Below are 24,716 nucleotides of genomic sequence, written 5' to 3'. Positions count from 1 at the left end.
CGGAAAGCTAGTCTATCGTAATGATCAAGGGTGATTATAAAAAAAATTGCTTGCATAGAAAACTGTAATATAATATTTACATTTTAACATAAATTAACATTTAAAAGATATCAGAAAAATCTAAGCCTTCTAGTTCCTCCATTTCATCAACTGATATATTAGGTGCACTATCAATATCTGAAAGTAAAAGAAATACACCATTATTTAAATGATAAACATAAGGTTTTATATTAAATTTTATTTTCGAATTCTTTTTTTATATAGCATCAGATTCAGTAAATTTTGTTATTTTAATTGAATTGTGATTTTCAATTACAAGTAAATATAGTGTAGTAAATCAATTTTATGTTACATTATATAAGGAACATTCTTATTTTCATAGTATCAAGTGGCTGTGGTATTATTTACATTTGACTTCCATTATGCAGCTTAAAAAAAAGGAATTGAACTACCCTGTTCAATTCTTTTTTTTTAATGATATACCCATATCATATTATATGAGAGCAATCACTTACCTGATATTTGTTTCTCACGCTTTACAATCGTAAATTCATCATTGGACATCTTTACAAAACCATTCGGCAACTCTTCATCATTTACAATTGCGGTGCTATATATGTAGTATATATTACTTATTGTAATATTCAGGTAATGGTTTTTAAAAGCACTGCCAGTTGTTAGCACTGTTGGGTTTTTGAGGACTAGAGCACAATATTCCGATGCAATATATGGTGCAAATATTGTCCATGCATCCCTGTGCAGGGTGCATTTTATGTGACCTGAAATATATATAATGTATGAAATTTGATTGGCTCTATAAACTTGTTTAATTGCTTTTGATCACACAGCATGAATACAAATTCATATTTGATACATGTCAGTACAGACTGCATCTCTTTTAAGATAATGTTAGTTTCTTTATATAATAATAGTTAAATCCTTAAGGTAATTGAATGCAATAATCATAAATTCATGTAAATAACAAAAAAAAATAGCTAATTAATAATACCTGTTGCATCTCTTAATGTTATCAAAGGGTCTATAGCAGATCTATCTATAGTTACTACAAAAGCCTGTACGATTTCAGCCTTCCTTCTTCTAAGATTGCCTGCTAATGCCTGTTGTTTTATTGATTTGATTGTGTTGATATTTTTAATACTTTTTGTATCTTCTAAAAGCCTCTTCCACAGGGGTGTTTCAAAGAGACCTTGTTGCAAATTATTTTGTGTTGAGTCTATGTCCTAAAAAATGTCATGTATAAGTCTTTATCAATTTTTTTTATAAAATTAATGGATACATGGAGATAAAATTTATTCCTCATAAATAATACCTGTGAAAGTAATTCCATCTGACATAATGGATTGTTGTTTGTTTCCTCCAAAGTTCCTGTGAGTAATCCAGCAGGACCAGGAAACTTTCTTTTATTTGTGTGATCGAAATGTGAATTTATAATTTTTCTCTTGGTATGCTTTGGTGATATTTCATTTTCATTGTTTGCTTTTCTTTTAAGCTCTATCGCTTTATCACCTATTTTATTTTGAGAATTACATTCTAATTTGTTATTAATCAAAGGCACTTTTTCTACCGTGGATAAATCAATAGTGGATGCATTTCTGCTCTGAAGCTGTGGTGTTTTAACAAGTTTGCTCGATTCGGACACCTCAGGCAAATCTAACTGGGATAATACCTGCAAAAAATCATAACATTAAAAAACTTAATACATAAAATAAATTATCCGTCGAAAGTTATTACTATGTACCTGATCATAATCATCAGATTCAAACATTTTATTTAGATAATTAGCATACTGTTATTTGTAATTTGACTAATGTTTTGTTGTTTTTCTATTTTCTGATCAAATTTCCGCAAATTCAGTTTTCATGTCAGTTTCAACTGTCAACTGTCAAAACCCATTATACAGTTTTTTTTTTGCTTTTTCTTGGTAAGAAGATGAGTCGATTTGAATATTAGCATTCATGTTCACGAAATATTTTATGAGTATTTTATAATAATATATTGATATATTATGTATTGCTAAACATCAAATCAACATATTGAATTCCTTCGACACACAGATCTCTAAAATACAAAATTATTTTGTACCGAATTATATATTTTGACTAAAAACTGAAACCGTTCTCACAAAGAGATGTTTTTACTTTAGTATTCTAAATTATTGTAATTTATAGCTCTATGGGGCAACATAGTGCTAGTAGGATCCTAAAAATATAACAGTCAAGTCCCTATTAGATAAATATTTATTATTACTGGGTATTATTTTTTTAGTCTAAACATTTATAATAGACACACATGTACTTTCTTTGTATGTTTTTCCCACAGTTTTACCATGCATTTTGATTTGATATACTCCACAATATACTCTTTGCTCGGCTATTTTTTGTTATTTTGTGGTCATAGATAAATTGGTATTTATGTTTATGTCAGCTCATGACAATCAATATGCTAATTTAATAATATTGTCCTTATATTGTCTTAGTTGGAAGACGTCTTTTTTTCAAAATTTCTCTGTTGTACTTTTGAATATTAATTATCAATAAATTATTATACCAGTTTACAAAAGATGGGAACATTTGATGTTTATGATCCATTGAGAAATGTGAATATAAATTTTACTGAAGAGCAACTAACAGAAATTTCAGAGTGGTTTGATGCAACTTCTAAGCCGCGTTTGGTTATAAACAATGGAGATCCCATAAATGTTATAACTATAGACGATCTCAAACAGTTTTTGGAGCTTAAAAAGTAAATCTATACATCTATACAAATATTATAAAGAGGAAAGGTTTGATTTTTTGTTTGTTTGTTTGTATGAATTGAATAGGCTCCGAAACTACTTGGCAGATTTGAAAAATTCTTTCACTGTTGGAAAGCTACATCATTTCTGAGTGACATAGGCTAGGTTTTATCCCGGAAATCCCACGGGAACGGGAACTATGCGGGTTTTTTTTTGAAAACGCGGGCGAAGCCGCAGGCGGAAAGCTAGTATTATATAAAAAAAGATCGATAAACGATGTGTCAGAAGTGAAACTTCTTTGGCAAAATCGTCGCCTTAATCCATGACGTACGGTGTTGCCATGACTTGACCGTGAAATTTTACTCTCAATGCGCTTATAAAAGAAGTTTCACTTCAATATAGAAAAAGTTTAATAATTAAAATATTAAGATAAGGTATTCACTTACTATATCTTTATGATTTGGTATTCAGAATTTTCAGTGTCACGCACAATTTTTTTAAGAATCTTAAACAAAAAAAAAACTCTATTATTCTCTAACTTTTATCGCATATTGTGATTAACATTTTAAAATTCATAATTGGTAGAATTCATAGAAGAAGTTTTCATTATCCAACCTATGGAGAAATTATGATTGAAGCAGAAAAATTAAAAGCTGGTCTATCAAGAATGTTAACAAAAGAACAAATGATTTATATGTTGAATAAATGGACGTTAATACCAAATTTAAAACACGAATTAAAATTAGCTTTTAAGGTATAAAAAGGGTTACAGATTATTAACAAAATATATCATAATTAAGAGGTTATTTAAATAATTATATGTATGTACCCACGTATGTACCACAAAAATAACGGAATGAATAATAAGTGAATAGGACCGCTTCATTGGTATAGTGGTTAACGCGAGAGCGCAGAACCGAGGGGTCCTGGGGTCGATACCCGGGGAATCAAAAAAAAAGTTCGGTCTGGCCTGCCAGATTGATCACCTACAGACTTATCCCTAAAGAAAAATCCATCAGTGAAACAGATGTATGCATAATGTAAAGCATAATGCATCTGTCCCTTTCCCTTACCCCACTAGCCAGGGGACATGGGACTTCACACATTTACATATTTTATTAACTGAAAGCTGATTCCTAGACTTTGAAATGACTGATGACGCATAAAATGCTCTTCGCCATACGAAATAAATGGCTTGTTTATTTATTACGGGCCAATAGCTGCGATATTTTATGTTTTTTGTTTTTATTTCTAACAAAATAAACTTTAAAACTTATATATTTTTGTTAGGTTTTCGACACAGAAAAGAGAAGTTTTTTAGACATAGAAGAAATAAAAGTAATTGTGAATACCTATGGTGATGTTTTTAATGAATCGGAAACTTTAGAAATGTTACGTGACGCAAATGTTTCTGGAAATGGAAATGTGTTCTATGAGGAATTTGTTGAAAGTATTTTTAGCCGGGCGCCTGAACTAAATGAAATAAAGGTAGGAAAAGGGAAATAAATACCTTTTTATAATATTATAAATATTTAATTCGATGTAGATGCAATGTAGATTCATTGAAATTATAAAATAATCTATTTTATTTTTCATTGAATTTCTTAGGCAGAATACTTATATGACGATCCTGATGAAGATCCCTCAGTTCCACCTGAAGCTGTCCCAGAGAATATGCAACAACCACCAATAAAAGATTCTAAATAAATAAAGTCCTATTTCACCTTACATTGGTATTTTATTTCCGTGTATGAACTCTATTTCTCTATATGAACATTCATTAAGATTATAATATGTATGTTATTAAATAAATATTACAATAAAAAAAAGATCAAAAATTGGTTCTCTTTTTATCCCTTTCACACCAACTTGCCAAGTTAGGTGTGAAAGGGATAAAAAAACATACAGGCGTCATTCAAGGTCATATTTTCTTGTTACAAGTTAATGATCATAGTGCAATCTCCAGTGTATAGAGTGTATTAGATACTCGGAGCAATTAACTAGCCTGTTAATTGCTATTTGCTCCGAGATTAGATATATGCTTCTTGGATAGCGCTAATTTAATTGACACGAGTTTTTGGTTTTGACAATGATGAATGACACAACAGTATTATCTATGGACACAATAATGACATATCTCAATAGATGATGTCGGAAAACTGAAACAAGATTAGTTATTGTTCATTTAAAAACTAAAAATAAAATTAAAGTATTTACATATAACTTTAAAATAATTGCATAGGTTTAAGGAGATAAGTACACGTATGTAGATTTACGAATATTTAATTACTGTTTGCGATTTTGTTGTTGTTTATTTTTACGAAAAAATGGATCTAGAAGACAATGCGATGGGCCTGACCACAGAACAAACTGATAAAATACTGCAATTTCAAGATTTAACGGGTATCGAGGATATGTCAATATGTAGAGATGTTTTACAAAGACATCAGTGGGATTTGGAGGTAAGTTTATATCGAAAGTATGTTATATCGATCAAACAACGTTTTTTAGGTCACAGATCTTTATATTACTTTTACTGACAATTTTTGTGTTTAATTTAAGGTAGCGATACAAGAGCAACTAAATATAAGGGAAGGCAGGCCTTCCGTGTTTGCCACAGAAGCGCGGGCGCCCCCAGTCGTTCACGACCACATAGCACAACAAGTCTTCACAGACGATGCCCCAGAAGGACCTGGCGGCGTAACTGGCCTCTTCCGTTATGTAGTTAACCTAGTTGTATCTGTGTGCTATAGTACAATATCATCAGTTTTGAATTTATTATTAAGTTTCATAAGGAATGATGACCGAAGATGTAAGTATTCATATATTAATATAATTTAATTTTATGAATTGATAGTAGTGTGAAAGTTATTTTTTGAACATATTATTACCTAACAATTCATTCAATGAAACTGAAACTGAAATATTATAATTATGTACTTGTAAACATTTGACTTGCATCCATATTGTATACTGTCATCTAATAATTATATTTATTTCAGTGGTCACAGATCCCCTGGGGGATGTCATGGGATTCATAAACAACTACAATTCACGTTTCAACCCCCACCCTGTATTCTATCAGGGCACTTATGCTCAGGCACTGAATGATGCCAAAAATGAACTGAGGTTCCTCATTGTATACTTACATTCAGAGTCCGCACCAGAGACATTAAATTTCTGCAGGTAATCTATGCATACAATGCTGTTACAGTATACAACGGAAATGTAATGCCTAATTGCATTCAATTTATTGTTTTATATATTATATTGTATATTGTATGATTCTTACTCAGAAAACTGTTTCAATTTACAGGTAAATTTAATATTCTTCTCACTTTAATTTATAATTGTTTGATATTGCGAATAAAAAATAACACTAACAATTTTAGCAAACCTTTTAAGCTACTGAATCTTGATACACACATTGTTTATTTTCTTCCAGGAATACTCTAACAGATCCAGGGGTAATCCAATATATCAATACTCATGCTCTCTTCTGGGGTTGTTCAGTTGACACCTCAGAGGGTTGGAGGGTCGCACAATCAGTTGGTGGGCGGAGATATCCATTGCTCTGTGTTGTTTGTGTGCGAGATCACCGTATGACTGTGGTAGCGAGGAGCGAAGGGTCATGTTCACCAAACCAACTCATAAATAGATTACAGAGGATTGTTTCGGAAAATGAACCGTACCTTACTGCTGCTAGAGCCGACAGGTAATGAAGTACACATATAATTTATTTTTTATTTCATTTACTTATCATAAATGTTTAAGTTTTTCTTAAATAATTAGTAAGCAGTATAATCTGTATTCATCCATCAGTTTGAAACTTAAATTAAATACCCAAATATAGCACTTTGTAAATATTAATACACTTTCCGCTTTTAGTTTAGTTTATAGACATAATACTATGATCAATATTGGGAGAAGCCTCTGGCTCCTGAGACACAGTTTTAACTAGTTCAGGAGTCGAAGGATTCATTATCTAGACCTGTACAATTATTATGTCAATAAAGATTTTTATTATTATTATTATTTTTCCACATGCTCTGGCTTCACTTGTGTTAACTCTGCACTTCAAAATACATGATAGCTATTCTTACTAAAAACTAACTGTTAACTTTAATCATTCATCATCATCACATAGTATAAAACAAAGTCGCTTTCTCTGTCCCTATGTCCCTTTGTATGCTTAAATCTTTAAAACTACGCAACGGATTTTGATGCGGTTTTTTTTAGATAATTCTAACTCTATTTTAGATAATAGAGTGATTCAAGAGGAAGGTTTTAGTATATAATTTATTAGATTTTAGACATAGCGGGCGAAGCCGCGGGCGGTAAGCTAGTCAAATAATATTATTATTATATTTCATTATCTCAGCAATTCATAGAAGAAGAAAAATTTTACTTTTTACTATCTTCAGAGTGGAGCGCGAAGTAACAGCGCGTCTCCGAGCTGCCCAAGACGAAGCATACGCCGAATCTTTAGCCGCTGATCAAGAGAAGGAACGGCGTCGGGCAGCCGATAGAGCTGCACGAGCTCAACGCGAGCACGAGGATTTGCAGCGGAGGGAAGAGGAGGAACGTCATAAACTGGAGGTTTGTATCAGGATAGAGGATACGAGGTTATGTTCCTGCCAGGTGGCACGATGGACTGCCTTTAATTACGTACTTGAAAATATTTAAATTCATACATGAAGTCGACTTTGGCACTCCTATGTTTTATTTGAAAAATACAAACAGTATTAGCGATTTGTTAAATTATAGATATACTAGCTGTGCCTCGCGGTTTTACCCGCGTGGCTCCCCTCCTGTTGGTCTTAGCGTGATGATATATAGCCTATAGCCTTCCTCGATAAATGGGCTATGTAACATCGAAAGAATTTTTCAAATCTGACCAGTAGTTCCTGAGATTAGTGCGTTCAAACAAACAAACTGTTCAGCTTTATAATATTAGTATAGATTTGTTTAACCCATTGACCACCGAGCGCGCCGATCGGGGCGCGACACAATAGATTATCTATTGTGTCTGTGATTCCGGGGACTGATGGATTAAGTAATAATGTAGTTTAAAAAGCAAAAATTACACATTTACACACATTACGTTGTTAGTTATTAATTCATAATTTAAAATTCTCCTACAGGTGGAAGCAGCAAGAGTTGCAATAGCGGAACAGTTACCTGAAGAACCAAAAGCTGGTCCAGAAGCATTGGCTTTACTTATCCGTCTGCCGACTGGAGAGAGGCTAACAAGGCGTTTTCTTTTCGCTAACACCACTAAGGTGAGTCTATAATTATCATTGTTTGAGTAATTGTATTATTTGGACGAAAGAAGAAGGAAAAATTACATTTCGATATTTTTGGGATTTAATTTAAACGTAAGTTTTGCTCTTTAGATGTGTTTTATTAAATATCATTTTATTTAATAATTACGAATGATATATTGCATAATTACGAACTAATTCCAAATGTTCTATAATTCTGTATTCTTCTCGCCTATATGTTTGTTGGTGAAAGTTTCAGCCATATAACTCAGCTAATTTATAAATACATATATGTATAGATTCTGAGACATACCATACATGTTTTAATTTATGAAAAATTGTACTTCTTTTTAATTTTGTTCCTATAATGAAATTAACATTATCATTTCAGGATCTCTACGATTTCGTCTTTAGCCATCCACAGTCGCCTGAAGAGTTTGAAATCACGACAAATTTCCCGAAACGTGTCCTATCTCGCGGCCATTCTAAACTCGTCGATGTCGGCCTCAAAGATCGCGATGTTCTCTTCGTCAACGATGTAAACGCATAAAATGTCAATAAAGATTAAATTACTAGCCGTTAAGAAACATTGTTCTTTTTTTTTTATTTTAGAAAACAAATATTTTTGTTATCTGTGGCGAATGAGCGCGAAATTTCTTATATTTATTCAAATTTTAAATTTTGTTCTTCGGTTTTGGTTACAAATTGGTAGAATATGTTTAGTTCATAAAAGCAATAGGTACGAATAATTTGGTTGAAAACCTTTTATAAAATGTTTTATTATCTATGCATATTGTATAAATTCGGACAAATTATGGTGTAATGGTACCTATTTAATTGATAATTGTGTAATTTATTGTTGTAAATATTTTCATTATGCTCATTTAGTTGTGAAGCATTAAGTTTTAAGTTCATTAGTAAATGATTACTATGGACAGTTCAAAGAATTACATATTTGGCATAATATTATGTACTAAAAAATAAGTAAAGTTCTTCTGAAATAGGAATCATACCATTTTCTTTTGATGTAAAGTACCTACCTACCTGCGTAATTTTCTTTGACAATAAAGATATTTCTAAAAACATGTCGCTGGATTATACTTTTAATAATGTGTCCATTTATATATGGAATTAAAATTGAAAAAGTGAACAAAAAGACATTTCACGATATCCATGACTAATTGTACATGTCCCCGTCTTTAGCTAATATATCAATCATAATATTAAAAATTAATATGAGTACGTACTTAATAAAATATACATTATACAAGCCCTAGAATTTCCTATAAAATGTTTATAGCCTGTCTAAAGGTCACAAGTTCTCATAAAAGAACAAAAAAAAAAAAAACAATCACAACAAATGTTTACATAACTTTTAAATCCCAAATTTCAAGGACAGGGTTGTATTTGAACTTAACTTGAGACTTGAATCCCTTATATTTAAGAACGTAGCTAGAAGATGCTAACTTTAAGTCAACTTTAGTTTGTACTCATGTTTGAAACCGAGTAAGTATCTATATTGAGTATCTATATTGCATAAAAATAGGCATTTAACTTTCATGTTCTATAAGCAAGTATTGCGTGTCACAGTTATAAATAAATGTTTTAGCGGAGTGTTATATTATATTCTCGATGTTGAAAAATTTGTGTCTATGTCTATTTCAGTAATTCAATTAGACGGAAATTTCAGTGTTCAAATTTAATTATCATAACACATCACAAGCAAATTAAAACGTTGGTTCAAAAATTTCTAGTAAATCTTTGTTTGTTACAAATTCAAAGTATGCATTTAAAAGATAATTTTGATTACATATCTCCGATTTCTCTGTTTTTCAAATTCTATGTGTTTTTATGAGTAATTAGAAACATAATTGTATAATAATCCTTTTATATGTACAGTAGTTCAAAATTATATGTATTGTAAATAGGGTATACGACATGGTAGGAATGTAATATTGCATTGATGTTTGATGTGCGGTGTCTTTAATTTTACGTAAAATATTGATACAATATGTTTTAATATTGGTGTTCTATCAAAAATTTGTCTCTAAAAATGTAATGTTGCGAATACAAAACGCATTATAAATTAGCTTTTTTCTCTGACTTGGAATCCATTGTCTAATTTCATTCGTTAAATTTAATTTTTTCGTGAAATTTCGGATATGAACCGCGTTGATAATAACAATGTAGTATATAATTAATGTTAAATTGTAAGTAATAGAATTTCAACAAAAACATTTTTTGTGTTCGTAAATGGTAAAACTAACGGTTGGCATTGCCATTTACTACGTCAAATTATAAATTAAGTTTGGTTTGGTTGCATTCCAAAAGGGAAGCTTGTTATGATTCGGATATTTTTATTATCTCTATATTAAAATATTCAAGGTTTATGATGCATTGCAATAACGGCAATAGTGAAATATTGTTTAATATATCAGGAATGATCCTAAATTCTATCTGGAATATTTGAATTACGATTAACAACTTATTATCATATATTGTCTATAAATATATGTACATATTTACAAATTTTGGCACTATATAATTCGTCATTATCCCAATGTTCCATAAACTAAATAATAAGTTATGTATTAGACGACAAGTCAATTTGTGTCACATATTATCTCGGTTATTAAAAAAAGGTTATCTAGGCGCATGCACAGAAAAATATTCGCTAATAGGAAACGTATGTATCAAATGTCCGATTTTCAAACAACACAATTTCATACATGTCCAGTGCTAGAATATTAATACTCTATTAAGCAATTATAAGTAAAAAGTTCTGGAAAGATTACCAACACAACATATTTTGATCTTCAAAAACGGCACAATAACGCACAGGCGTTAAAGTGAGATGGCATGATTGAATTATCGTTACCGAAAAAGAGACAACTGAACTAATAAGGCACATTTTAACGTGTCGCTCCCTAACCTATCTACAGCTTTCTACTTATAATATCATTGCTATAAAGTCATATCTTATATCTAGTACTGTGTAATACTACATTTCAAAACATCCCGCATTGCTTTCTCGCATTTCATTTTGCTTTTCTACGCTCGCAATATGGCCGGTGAAGAACTTGTGATAAGTTGTGAAAAGGGCAGTGAGAGTACCAAAGGTGCTGAGGATTTGTTACTGCAAGCATTTAGTTTGATATGATTTGTGTAATGTTTTGTTGTAATATAACAATGTTCCTTTATATTGTGTTTTATTTAACAACACTTTCCTAACGACCCTGCCCCCCTAGTCAAGTGGCTTTCTGTTAGCGTAGCGTTCAATAGAATAGACTACGAATGTATGAGATTGACGTAACCTGTAGATACGTTTATCTACAGCCTACGTCAATCTCATACATTCGTAGTCTATTCTATTGAACGCTACGCTAACAGAAAGCCACTTGACTAGGGGGGCTGATCTTATCTAATGAAATTTGATATTTAATAAATTGCTCTAGGAAACGAAACTAAACTCTAGGTACCTAAGTACATTAGTAATTACTTAACATGTTCCAAGAAGAGTATTAGCTATAACGGTTTGTCCTTAGGGCCTAGAGACTTGAAAGTTTCTTGGTGTTAATATAGTTCCCGGGAGACAATCTTAGTTGACTTTATGTGATTGTGGCGCTGCCAATAAAATATTCGCATATGTAGTTAATCGATCTTATTTCTAGTGTTCTGAATTATTCGCAATAGTCACTCAGCACCTTATCAACATCGTGCTATAGGTTTCAAGTAGCAGTATATTGGGAAACTTAAAAAAACTGGGAGAAAATAACAAAAACAACTAGTTATCAGTATTTTCATTTTATTTATAAACCAACTGCATACCAAAAAATACAATGTACACTTAAAACAAATATTACTTGGAATGTAGGCACTTTAAATTTTTACAACAAACCAAATCACCTATTTATAAAATAAAATTTGTTACTAAAACTATATTAAATCTATTTTAGAAACTTTCTCAAAATTTTATTTTAAAGGTTAGAAAATATAAATTGATTTCTAAAGGTAACTTTAAAGTTTGAACTATCGTATAATAGAAGATTTATTTACAACTTTATAATTTAAAAACTAATCCGAAATAATTTTTTTGATCCATTTTATATAACAATTACTATTTATTTGAGCGTCAATAAAAAATTAAACTGCTATTGCACGCCTCATAAGCGAAGCGTTGAGGTGGGTACTACTGTCACTTCGCGCAAAACATCTGATTTTTCAAACTTAAAATGTCTTTATGTATCATACATTGCACTTGTAAGATAATACATACACACACATATTAAGAAAAAACACTATTTTTAACGTTCATGATATTTTTGATGTCATTTTTGTTATTTAAACTAGTTAAAAAACAGTTTAAAAAAGTTCTGTCTTGGACGTCCGTGTGTCTGTATGTGCGGATCCTTTTTCTTGTTAACACGATAGCGACCGAAATACTTTACTAATCGAGTCTTTTTTTTTCTCTTACGCTTGAGTATGCTCAGGAATAGAACCCTTTCATTTTTCAGGGTCTGATTCGATGTGGTTTAATTGTTATTAAATAAACAAAAATAATAATTAATAAATATTTATTAAAAAAAAATTATGAGGCGTGCACTTTTGGATTTTCCAAATTATTTATTATTTTCTGTCGTAATATACAATAAATAGGATTTTTTGTAGTACTTAATTTAAATGCAAAGGTATTTTAATTTTTTTATGGATGGATTATAATATGAAGACCTGTTATACACACTGAGTGAGCAATACCCCAAATAAAACTTCGATTTTCACTTTTTTATAGGTATGTAATCAATATGTAAATAATGTAGGTAAATATATCAAAGCTTCATTGTGTAACCGAGGCCTAAAGGAACATAAGTACCTAAAACTTATCCTATGTACGTATATTAAATAGGTTAGTATTTGGATGTAGCTAGTTTATATCGCGATGATAATTTTATTTTACAGTATTTCGGATTTTAAGGAAATAATAAAATTGCCACGTAGGTACTATTCAAAGTTTACTTACATTATGTCTCACTCACCGGACGTGCTTAGTGCTTTTTGCATAATCTTAACAATACTTAATTATGATTTATATTTAATACTAATTAGGTAATCAATATTCCGACTTAAATAACCTATTTTGTCTTTTATATACCAGAATCTTCATATTTATAGAAATATACTTTAAAAGTGCAGGACACGTAAAAACTATTTAAAAATACATTGCACATCACATTATTATAATAATTAAGTTTTATTATATATATATATATATATATTATCCGATAAACGCATGTATTTGGCTTTCTTTCATGCCGATTTTCTTTAATAAGTCCATGCCGGTGTGTGTAAACTCCGTAGGTCCACAGAGACATGCGAAATGGGTGTTCTCTTCCGAGGAATTGATAGATTCTTTTTTAACCACTTGAGAGAGTATGTCGAGGCTTATTCTTCCTTTCAGGCCGGTCCAAGCTGGTTCGTTTGACAGGACATGCAATACGTTTAATCTGTAACAAAGATGTTAGAACTGTACAAGTCTACTAATAAAATTTAGACATAGGTGCTATTTTACTTTTTTATATTATATTAGAAGTGAATATTTTACAAAATAATTAATTTAATGAAAGAGTAAGAAGATATATATGTATTACTAAAAACAGTCTAAGCCCTCAGAAATAAGCAGATAAACTCTTTTACACGAAAAATGGTAAGCAAATATATAAGTAGGTCAAGGTACAAAACTAATTAGTTGAATCATAAATGGTTAACAAAATTAATACTTTCATTAAGTGTAATTAATAATTGTTAGTATCAAGTGAACAATAGATAACCTCATCCACGTTAAAGAGTGGCGAGAAAATATTTATCGTTACAAAATGTAATTTAATAAATACCTGTCGTCTTGTCGAGACATTTCATCAAATTTATCTTTGAAAAGTATATCCTCTTCTGTTTTGTTGAAGAATACTAAATGTAATCGTTCGCTGAAATGAGAAACATTTATTAAAATTTTAATTTAATAAGCATCTATAGTGTACAAGCAAAACGTTCCAAGGTCTTGAAAATCGGTGTGTAATTTTATTTATTACATTACTGGTGGAAATTTTAAAACTTTAAATTAAATTATTTACATTTTGAAATATGAGATAAAGATGTGTTTTCTTGAAATACCGTGTTTTTGAATTTTATGGCTTTTTTGAGAATATAAATTATTTGTCAATATACTTAATAGCTGAAACGTTTTTATCGCTAGCTCACCCAACATTTTTCGAGCAAGTTTGTAGTTAAGATAAGTATCCTCATAAAAAGGGATAACCTCACCAAAATGTATCTATTATGATAGCTATCAATGAATATCAGTAATATGTACATCATAATAATCAGTTATTACTTAAGTCTAGCAATTAGTTTCTTTATTGTAGAGCTTATACCTTACCATTTAGGATTAGATCTTCCCAACATAAACCTCAGCAAGCCTAACATTGGTGTTATTCCCGTACCAGCTGCTATAAGGTATAAAGTCTTCACTGCTTTCAACTAGAACGAAAAATAATATACTAAAAATTTGTTTTTCTTGTAACAGATGACGTAGAAGTTATGATTGATGAATTGCGGGCCAATACTTCAATATATTATTAGGTACCTATGTGTAAAGTTTACGAGGTGAATTCTTTTGCGCAAAAATTATGAACGTAAGAAATTAAAAACGTAAGATTTTTTCCCATCTACTTAAATGTAGATGGGAAAAAATCTAAATCCTAAAGGTTATCGAAAATAAACATCCGTGAAGTCAATCCTTAAAGGTATCAACGAATTCGTATAGTTCAACTATCTAGTCCTAGATATTTCTCCCAAGATTGCTCGTGATAAGGCGTTTTACTGAATCGTAGTTGATGTCCGGGACTAACCCGATTCATAAGTCGACCCTTTTAAGAAATTGAGGAAAAATAGAAATAAATATTCCATATTGTAAGACAGGAATTACACGATTAAAGGCTGAATAGCACTGAAATAGCTTTTTGTGCTTATTTCTGGTCAAATGTCTAACTTTTTTAACAAAGTAAAGGTCGTTTAAAAGTAGCCTTAGGTCTATATTACATAATGATATTCTTCAACACACCAATTAATAGCATCCTAAGCAATTAATCACTAACGCCTCCGCATAAGTCTTGGTGCGATTTGTTTTACAAGAAGGATTAGGAATGTATTATATACCCTTTCAACCTTCGTGCGGAACACGGTTATGTAAGAAATATACATATAATATATACCTATATCGTACTACTACTGCGTGTAGGTCACGCCAATTCTATGTGAATAAAGATACACGGAAATATGTACCTAAATATGGAAGCGTGACGAAAGGTAATAAAATTATTAATAGCCTAAAGCTAGCTCTATTCCCAGAAGGGGATTGATCAAAATATATATGCGACTAAAGTAGTTAAAGGAAGTATATATAACAAAAGCAATCACTCTCCAACATACCTGTAGCAATTGAAAATTCCCATAAGGCCCCGATATCGTAATTAAATCACCAAGTTTCAAGGATGTTAGGTGCGGAGATAGCGCTCCAAGTTCGTAGCGCTTAATCGTTAATTTTAGAGCACTGAATTCATTGCGCTGATTGTCCCAACCGTCTCCAATCGGTGTGTAAGACCGGATACATTCAGAATCTAGAAAAGTTACACATTAAGAAAACATTAAGTATAATATTAATTTACATTAGAGGTACAACCACGATGGCATGAATCAGCAATAAGGTAGGTCAATTTAATTATTTTATCTTAGACCCTTACACAAGGGTCTTCCTTACCCCTATATACTGCCTAATTACTACAACTACGTGACAGCCCAATTCAATATAAAATAAAAATATTAGTTCTTCAAAATACACAGCAGAATAACCTGTAGTATGATGAACTCGAACGTGGTGGCCCAAAGGGACCAGAGCCGGCCCTGCTATCGGAGCCAATGTAATAAGACTGGTGTCATGGGACACTTTACTGACGTCCATTACACGGCTCTCCATTTTCCTCGGAGTCGTTATTTGAATAGCCTCCCCGAAAATCGTTTCACCACATCCCTTCCATACTTTATTTTCGGATTTCATGGCCACTACCTATATAGGGCAATTAAAGAAAATAATATGGTGTAAAATTTATCTCTATGTGTTGTAGTAGAAAGGAATAAATAAATAAATATTCTATAGAGTTAAAAAAATCATTTAACGCAGACGGAGCCACGGACTTTCAACAGTGTAGATCAATCCGTTTATATATTTAAATGTTTTGAAAAGCGAAATAACAAGACACGTGAACCCTGAACGGGGTGTCGACCTTTAAATTAATAAAGCACTAACGTAAAAAGAAGAAAAATATACACGTTAGTTCAACGTAACGCAAATAAATATTCATTTATAATTATATTAAAGCCATATTTCTATTTTAAGATATTTAATATAAATAACTTACTTCAATTTTACCGCTTTCAGAAAATACCCTTAATTGCAACAGTTCCACTAAGTTTCCTTCTGGTATTAGTCTAATTGTTCTGAGCCAGCTGTCGGTTGCAACCTCGATCAATAAGGATCCTTCTAACAACTTCGCACACCCACCGGGGTTAGCTAAAGGTCCAGTGTAAATGGAAATTATAAGCTTTGCTGATGTTTGTATCCAATCGAATCGCAATGAGGCCGGCGAGTCTTTCAATTTGTTTATCGTCTTAGCAGGACTCGACGCTGCCCTTCGGCTGATCGATACAGGTAAATCGCTTGACTGAATTAAGCTCTGCATAATCTTACTCGGGGGACTACCTTTGACATTTTCCTCGCTTTTAGCCGTGATCTTTTTCCTAACGGGTGTTATGCAATTGGCTAGGTTCTCCATTGATTTCCTGACGAGTTCCTGCGCTTTCGATGGCTCTTTTAGTTTGTCTGATTTTGTACTTGATATCGAAGTATTGAATAGTTCTTCAGCGTCTGGTCGATCAAACGAAAGTGGACCTACCAGACATTTGGCTAATAAGGAATCATAGTTCACCCAGGGGTGTACTTTGTCAAACAGTTCTGTAGCATCCATTCCAGCACCACGCATTAATTCTTCGGGACCTGATAACATACATTGATCAGATTTTTTTACTTAATAAAATGTTAAATAAATCAGATTTTAACAAATTATTGAGTTACCTACCTCCCGGATGATATGGTAAATAATAGGTAATGTTATAAACTCGTCCACGAATAGCTAGCCAAGCATCATCTGTAATAAAAGTTGAGTAGGTAATTTATCTATTAAATGAATATGCTACACAAACAAATTAAACTTTCTCTAGTAAAAACAAAATGCTTTTCCTAATGATCAATCCGAATCCGAATAATTATACCTAAGGTAAGAACGTGAAGTAAATTTATGTAAGTAAAAAAAATATGAGTACATAATATGTAACTTTGACATTTAAACTGATAGGTACATACTTTGTGTCTTATGTAAAGCAAGTTCTGAAGGCGAAACAGGTCGCATCCGCCCACCGACGCCTGTGAGATCTTTTCCGGAATTCCCCAATCGTATCCAGTCCATAAGACTGTGGCCAGGTTGAAGAGCACATTTGTTGCGAGGGTTGCCTATAACAAAATCATAACATTAGAGAAAGCTAAAAATAACATTATGTATAAGAGTTACCACATTTTGAAAAATGCATGAGTATTAAATCATTATTTACCAAACTTGACATCCAAAAACGAATTACTTAAAACTTATTGCGTAGTAAAAATTATTTTAATATGAAAACCCGCAACTCGATAATCAAACAAATTACAGAACTTAACAGTTCCAAACAAATAAATAGCTTAATTTTCTTTCCGAGTTGAAAATATATAAATCGACATCAAAGTTTTCAAAGTTTATCCAGACAGGTTTCTTGAAGAACCATTGGAATTCAATTCGAGGATACCAAAATGTTGGGGAGTTAATGAAATTGTTTAGAAGTTTGCTTTTTTATTGTGTTATATATACCTAATACTAGAAAATATTCTTTGTTTAACATGAATGATCAGTAATGGAGCTTATTAGAAAACTAGTTTAACGCCCGCGGCTTCGCCCGCTTTGTCTAAAACCTAATAAATTATATACTTAAACCTTCCTCTTGAATCACTCTATCTATTAAAAAAAACCGCATCAAAATCCGTTGAGTAGTTTTAAAGATGCATACAAAGGGATATAGGTACAAAAAAGCGACTTTGTTTTATACTTTGTAGTGATGATGTGACGAAATCTTTTAAGCTCATGGATTTATCCGCACATTACGTCGTATTAAAGTAATGGAGTCTCCAATATTCTACAAAGGTCTAAAATCAAGTTTCATCAATGTATGTGGGCGGGGATTTCAATTACATTGCCTTCTTGATGACGTAAAATTTTCACAAATAGGATAAAGCTATAAATAGCATATTTGACGTAATACTTTTGGTAACTTCGTTAAAATTTTGGCTTTAATTCCATTGGATATTAAAATTAAATATTTCAACATAGTATAGGCAATTTTATCTCAATAAAGTTCATCGTATGTTGATAGAGCTTTTTAATAAATATCACATCAATGCTTTATATAAATCACAGATAAAAGTAAACTAGGTTTGAGTTTTCTAAAAAAAAAAACAAAATATATAAGAGACATAACATTATTATAATGATACCTATTTAAGACGAGCAAAACGGAGTCAAAAGAAGATAGTACAGCCTTGGAAGTATAATTTCGGTATAATGTAGACATTATAGCTTGCCGCGGCGGTAATAGCAAAGAATACCTACATAGTAATTCCAACGTGGTAATAGAGAGAATTTCTGGCTAATGATCAGTTATTTCTCATGACACCCTATTAATAACACACTGAGGAGTTTATTACACAAGCTAGATCAAAAACTTTTGACACATTTACGGCGTAATAAGACGATTATATCAAGGGCTAATAAAAATTCAAATGCTATCATATCCATATATATATCTACAAGATAAAATATTCATTATCCCCATACAGAACGCAGAAGCGAGCCTGTAAATTAAAATTGTTTTATAAAACTTCTAAGTAATATTTATCCCTGGAATGTAGCCGCAAAGTTTGCTATCCGCCATTCATGTAAAAGTCCGTGTTAGGGCTTTACCACGTCATGATATTAAAATTATATTCAAATATCTTAATTGATTTTCGACCCTACTGCATTAACTATTCAATACATTGAAAATTTATATCATTTTAGCCTAGAGCGTATAATCTCAAAATCCCTTGATAGTTTGGCCGGTTAATTAAATTTCCAAAGGCATCTGAAATACATATAATGAAGATTAATCTATGATCAGGTAAGGCTTTTTTCATTCAATTTGGTTAAAGTTATAATACTATTTTTCTGAATTACAATACCCGTATCCTAAACGGTGTTAATATTTTATCTCCATAAAACCGTGGGTGCTATAAAATACAAACGTATGAAATAAACCATATTCGGTAGCGGAAAAGTAATTAACGCCTTATGTTGTAGTTATTATAGTTGTAGTTATATTCATGTTTAAATGGGCAAGGTGAGAATAAACTCGGTAATTAATTCCTATTCCGTGTTACGTATTTACTCTTTGTGCAAATGCTATAATTATTTAGAACACAGTATTAGAATAAAATACAGAGAATATTAATTAATTTCTAATATAAATAAAAAGTTCATCAGGAATTAATGAATAAGGCCTTATACTGACAAATTTTTGACCTACTTTGTAAGAATCAAAATGGTCTTAGTTTTTATTATGTTGTACAATTTAAAAAATTGCAGTGCTCGTCGAGAAACCTGAAAATAGAAAACATCAACTACAAGTGTAATCCAATTTCGTCGAAATTTTAAGTCCATCTAGCTATAAGAGTTCTGAGATATTCTTATAAAAGTTGAAAGCAAGCTGAACCGTTGAGTGATACCAATTTATTCAGAACTGCACTAAGTAAACAAGTCAAAATAAAGCTTATTTATTCTGTAGACATGGCTTTAATCGCACAGTGCTCTAGCTCAACTGGAGTGTTTGATTATTGGCTCTCACTGTATCAATATTAGCGAGTAAAGTTTGTACTCTCCTTGAATCATGAGGAAATCGAGGATATTGACAATATAATCTCGTTGTAAGACGACTCCGTCTTTTGGATGTCATATTTTCGACCTTTTTAAGGGAATGAAATCAATGACGATGAGAAAAGTTTCGAAGGGCAAATTGAATGGATTTGTATTTAAACATAAATATGTAATAAATCATACGACTTGTTGCTACGAAGCCACCGAATCTCCGAGGCAATTACAAGTGAAATTGTGATAAATAGGCTAGATTTAGGTTAGTAACATAACTCGTTAATAAAAATAGTATCTAGTCTGCACCACCAAGATATATTAAAACCAGAGGCGATAAATATAAGCTTCTATATCACAAGGGTACTTTTATGAGGGTTCCGTAGTGTTTTTATTTTTATACCTAACTAAACAAGGAAAATGAGGCGGAATAACTGCCGCTAGGAGGAAAATTATTATCGAGGAAATTATTGCCGATATAACTTTTTCTTTTATACACTCGGTCTTCGCACTCTGCTTTGATAGCGCTTATATTTGTTTCAGCAACGAGGGTGTTTGTCGAGAGGAGGATAATGCACTAAAAGAAGGCAATATTATTCGTTTCATCTTTTTTAATGAAATATGCAGCTTGAATATTCCATGAATGTTGAGTTGATACTGAAGTACTGAACTGTATCCATAGAGAATATTGTTACTCACTCAAGTTAAATATTCTACGAATAACAATAACGTTTATAGACTTTTTTAACGACAAATTTAAAGTATACGCACCAGACACATATATGCAATAACTTTTGAGTAAAGCTGAGCTCCAATTAGCAATTTGGTAAGTAAATGTACACCCAACATTTGCAAACTTTGTAAATTATAGGAGTTTCCAAACAAACACTCGTATTTTATTGTTTTTTAAACAAATCGTTATTCACGGATCGTTTACTTTATGACTCAACGTATCGATCTTTTTACAGGCATAGGCAATTTTGTTCTTCAAAAGTTCACAAAAATAAAATGTTTATTCAAATGAAATACGGAAGAAAGTTACCATTTTAACATGGATCATCACTCAGCACAGAAATATATTCTATACATACAAAATTATGAAGATCTCTCATGAATATTTAAATCAGATGATTGACATAACATTTTTTCAGCGTGGAATGTTTAAGCGTGGAACATTACTAGCTTTCTACCCGCAGCTTCGCCGCGCAGTCAAAGAAAAACCCGCATAGTTCCCGTTCCCGTGGGATTTCCGGGAAAAAACTTATCCTATTTCCCGAGGTAAAAAGTAGCCTATGTCCTTTCTCGGGTATCAAAATATCTCTATACCAAATTTCATGCAAATTGGTTCTGTAGTTAAGGCGTGATTGAGTAACAGACAGACAGACAGAGTTACTTTCGCATTTATAATATAAGTATAGATTAAAGCGTGACGAAGATACATCGGCCCGTAGTCACTGTAAACAAAACAGTTTGAGAGGTTTACGTTAATGGATTTTAAAGCAGCCTCTACGAAGCTAAGCAAATTATTGATCTAATGCCTATAAACCTATTAAATTAATGCTATCATATCATTTTGTATAGATGCTGTCACATTGAAAATTGTGTTAGAGACATGAGTACGATGATATGGGAGGCTTTTACGCGATATTTGAATGTCTGTCCCAAAGGTGAATGCTAAATTGAATAAAAGGCACTCGCAGTCGTAGCTATGAGCTACACGACGTGTTTCATAATGTAGCAGCTCTTATGACGTTTCTTGTTTGATTTATGTTCCAATACATGGCTCAGTATAACAATAGTTCTTCGGAAATGGGATTACTTGAACCTAAATCTAGCTTATTTTGCTTTCCTCGCCTGTTAATGTACCCTAAGCTCTTCAGTTTCTTTGAGAAATGTTCTAGGAGATTTGTATAATAATACATCAAAATAATCCGGTTCACAGCAGCTGTAACTCAACTCGATATAGTTCAATTGTGTGTGATTGATCTCCATTCATTAGAGCTGGGTGTTTGTTAACTGTACTAATTGAAACAATATTTGAATACATAGTTTACATAAAGCAGAATACGTCAATAGTAACTATATAATGCTCGTAATAGTCAATTGGTTCAAGATTTTATAGATATTCTGTATAAAAACCCCACCGTATAGTGACAAGAAAAATATTTAACAATCGTTTCAATCCAATTACGAAAGAAATGTGTTTATCACATCACATTTATCGTTTAATAAACCTGAAAGCTCTGCTAAAAGCCACGCCTTAATAGAATGTGTTAATACTGTGCTATAAAACGGCTCATATAAACATTGGAGGTACGTTGTGTTAATTTTTTTATTATTTAATCTGGTGAAATGGAAATTTACCAAATAATGTAAGTCAATTTATTAGAAAATGATACTTTTGTTACTAAGTCTAATTCATAATACATGCTACTTCTTTCATGCTTCACCTAATTTTTTGCAAGTAGATACTAAGCGTTTTAAAGTAAGTATTTATATCCATTTTATATAGTTTTACCAGCGCTTGTTCCGACTAAATATATGTATAGGTTATAGGTAGGTACCTATTCGCACGATCTTGCTTAGCACTTTTTCTACACATTTTTACGGTACGTGTTCTCCTCTTTGTAATTGGGACCTTTGTAAGTTCTAACGAATTTCAAAGTGAAAAACATTACGTCAACCTTTTTTATTAGCGTTGAATGTGTTAAAACCCTAACTTTTGGGTACCTAGTAGTCTTGTCAAGAAAGTGTCCAACATACTTAAGACGCTGTAGTTTCGTCGCAATTTTGCACTCTTTTGTATATCTCAATTTTATTTTAATGAAGCATTTCTCTCCTTTATTTATCATATCGTATATATATATATTACATCAATTTCATAACGCGTAAAAGTAAATTAATTTATAATAATTCGCCAACATTGTTTTCACTTTCGCGGTTGCCAATTGCCATAAAAACGTCTTCACAAAAGCAACTTACGATGGTATAAAACTTAAGGCGCAATAAAATAACGCTGTTAAATAACCAGATGACCCATTTCGGTAATGTCGAGGAAATCAATACAGTCAAAGCTTGACTCGAAGCTTGACTCTTTTACTTTGATACTATAGTCTACAGTTGAAAGCAAAATAAATGTATTCAGTTTTTCAGCTAAATAAAAACAACGCATGCATTTTACATTACACTCCGACTGTTTATGCTGTCAACGTTAAAAATGAAATGTTCTTTTACACTGTCAAAGAATATTTTTCTCTTTAAATTATATTCGTTTTTACCGGGCGTTCACGTGTAAAGTCATACATTTGTTCTTCGGATATTTTAATTTTTTTAATTAAAGTTTCAATAATTTTTTAATATTATATCAAGAAAATATATCCACTAGAATTAAATGTTAAGAAAGGCTATAAACATGTCAAACTAAGGCTATTAAATACTTTAAGAAAGATTCCAACAAAACTTTATGCGACGTTAATCTTAGCAGAAATGTAACACTTGATAAATGATGCAGGAAAAAGTCGGATATCCTTCGGAAAGTACCCTTATTTTATTCTTAGATTGGATTAACTCGCCTTTTTGTAAACGTTGATAGAAAACCCTTTGCAACTGTTATCTCGACTAACATTTGTTTTATTTGTAACTTTATTATTTCATTGATATTGAACCTATTGCATTATCGTTTGCCTGATTTCACGACTTCCTGATAGTGTTCCTGTTTTTAATAGTTTTAGACGTCAATTTTCACAAATATAAATTATCTGTCATTTCAACTCACAGCAAAGCTAAGTTAAACAGAACATATCTAGAAGATGTGAAGAATGTGCTTATTATTTTATATGGTTAACATCATTATAAGTTATTACTATTCCCAATTTTACTATTTCTGTCATCTACCTATTAAATCATTATGCGTGATGACTGCATTCCAATATATTTATGTTATTTACCGACGTACTATCGCGTTAGAGTAGATATATACATATATTCTATGGTACTATATAGGTACATATTTGTCATGTACATATTAATTAAACATAACTCCATCTTGTCTGCATCATTCATGCGTTATAATAAGCGAGTATAACTTCCTTAGCAAATCAGTGTTATTTGTTGTTCGGATATGAAGGCAGGAACAATAGACATGTCAAGAACAGGAATAGATATCGTGCTCAGTTCTACAAAATAAGCGGGTATCGGAGCTTTTATGAGAGGCTTCGAAAGCGATCATTATTTGTGATAAATATTGTATTACAAATGTTGGCTTTGTATGATATATCTCTTTTATTTCTCAAGCAGTAACCCAGCAACGCCTTCAATGAACAACTGTTTGAGGACTATTCACATTTCGGAATCGTTCATTTCTTATTAGCAAGAAAATAAATCTATACTAATTATATAAAGCTGAAGAGTTAGTTTGTTCGATGCAAATCTCGAACTACTGAACCGATTTTAAAAAATGTTCTAGACTACATATTATGTATGTACAACAGGCGTAGCTGGGGCGGACCGCTCCTCGCTACGCTATAAAATGCAAAAACATATTACATATTATATCATTTCTTATGAATCAATCTTCGAAAAATATTCTCAACCAATAGTAAATTA

At 31.6% G+C, this 24,716-nt stretch overlaps 4 protein-coding genes across 6 annotated transcripts in view; 2 read left to right on the top strand and 2 right to left on the bottom strand.

Annotated features, from left to right (window-relative positions):
* Positions 1-50: 50 nt before the first annotated feature.
* LOC149901216 (homologous recombination OB-fold protein-like) lies at positions 51-1,891 on the bottom strand. The gene is made up of 5 exons (XM_090111800.1): positions 1,760-1,891; positions 1,331-1,687; positions 1,010-1,241; positions 516-779; positions 51-177 (listed from the first exon to the last, which is right to left on the bottom strand). The coding sequence occupies exons 1-5, from the start codon at positions 1,784-1,786 to the stop codon at positions 101-103; spliced, it is 957 nt and encodes a 318-aa protein (XP_089967926.1). The 5' UTR covers positions 1,787-1,891; the 3' UTR covers positions 51-100.
* A 690-nt stretch (positions 1,892-2,581) lies between these two features.
* On the top strand, positions 2,582-4,462 carry LOC149901215 (uncharacterized). Its single transcript, XM_090111471.1, has 4 exons — positions 2,582-2,763; positions 3,341-3,509; positions 4,046-4,243; positions 4,364-4,462. The coding sequence occupies exons 1-4, from the start codon at positions 2,582-2,584 to the stop codon at positions 4,460-4,462; spliced, it is 648 nt and encodes a 215-aa protein (XP_089967597.1).
* Positions 4,463-4,879: 417 nt separating this feature from the next.
* Positions 4,880-8,572, top strand: Faf2 (Fas-associated factor 2). Its single transcript, XM_090111772.1, has 7 exons — positions 4,880-5,217; positions 5,318-5,567; positions 5,758-5,941; positions 6,201-6,470; positions 7,180-7,354; positions 7,900-8,037; positions 8,411-8,572. The coding sequence occupies exons 1-7, from the start codon at positions 5,083-5,085 to the stop codon at positions 8,567-8,569; spliced, it is 1,311 nt and encodes a 436-aa protein (XP_089967898.1). The 5' UTR covers positions 4,880-5,082; the 3' UTR covers positions 8,570-8,572.
* Positions 8,573-13,278: 4,706 nt separating this feature from the next.
* The window catches only part of LOC149901211 (cytochrome b5 reductase 4), a 51,403-nt gene continuing 39,965 nt past the window's right edge, over positions 13,279-24,716 (bottom strand). For all 3 annotated transcript variants that reach the window (XM_090111354.1, XM_090111356.1, XM_090111355.1), the window contains 8 exons: positions 17,489-17,635; positions 17,205-17,273; positions 16,488-17,122; positions 15,922-16,135; positions 15,502-15,689; positions 14,450-14,550; positions 13,908-13,997; positions 13,279-13,520 (listed from right to left, as the gene is read on the bottom strand). In XM_090111354.1, coding sequence (XP_089967480.1) covers positions 13,292-13,520; positions 13,908-13,997; positions 14,450-14,550; positions 15,502-15,689; positions 15,922-16,135; positions 16,488-17,122; positions 17,205-17,273; positions 17,489-17,635 — 1,673 coding nt within the window. In that variant the 3' untranslated portion in view covers positions 13,279-13,291. The remainder of the gene's footprint in view (positions 13,521-13,907; positions 13,998-14,449; positions 14,551-15,501; positions 15,690-15,921; positions 16,136-16,487; positions 17,123-17,204; positions 17,274-17,488; positions 17,636-24,716) is intronic.

Source organism: Colias eurytheme, chromosome 17 (assembly GCF_061535395.1).
Source record: "Colias eurytheme isolate Ceu_HAF_F1 chromosome 17, ilColEury1 Martin Lab GWU primary, whole genome shotgun sequence".
NCBI classification, from domain to species: domain Eukaryota; kingdom Metazoa; phylum Arthropoda; class Insecta; order Lepidoptera; family Pieridae; genus Colias; species Colias eurytheme.
Note: the sequence above shows the minus strand (reverse complement) of the source record. Positions and strands in the feature narration are given on the sequence as shown.

Bases quoted from the DNA above. Each gene is read 5' to 3' on its own strand.
- LOC149901216 (XM_090111800.1), bottom strand. From the start codon at position 1,786: ATGTTTGAATCTGATGATTATGATCAG. The intron at 1,242-1,330 runs GTATTATTTATG...GACATTTTTTAG, and splicing joins AGATGGAATTACTTTCACAG to GACATAGACTCAACACAAAA. The intron at 178-515 runs GTAAGTGATTGC...TTTTACTTTCAG, and splicing joins GCGTGAGAAACAAATATCAG to ATATTGATAGTGCACCTAAT.
- Faf2 (XM_090111772.1), top strand. From the start codon at position 5,083: ATGGATCTAGAAGACAATGCGATGGGCCTGACCACAGAACAAACTGAT. The intron at 7,355-7,899 runs GTTTGTATCAGG...ATTCTCCTACAG, and splicing joins AGGAACGTCATAAACTGGAG to GTGGAAGCAGCAAGAGTTGC. The intron at 8,038-8,410 runs GTGAGTCTATAA...TTATCATTTCAG, and splicing joins TTTTCGCTAACACCACTAAG to GATCTCTACGATTTCGTCTT.
- LOC149901215 (XM_090111471.1), top strand. From the start codon at position 2,582: ATGGGAACATTTGATGTTTATGATCCATTGAGAAATGTGAATATAAAT. The intron at 3,510-4,045 runs GTATAAAAAGGG...TATTTTTGTTAG, and splicing joins AATTAAAATTAGCTTTTAAG to GTTTTCGACACAGAAAAGAG. The intron at 4,244-4,363 runs GTAGGAAAAGGG...TGAATTTCTTAG, and splicing joins CTGAACTAAATGAAATAAAG to GCAGAATACTTATATGACGA.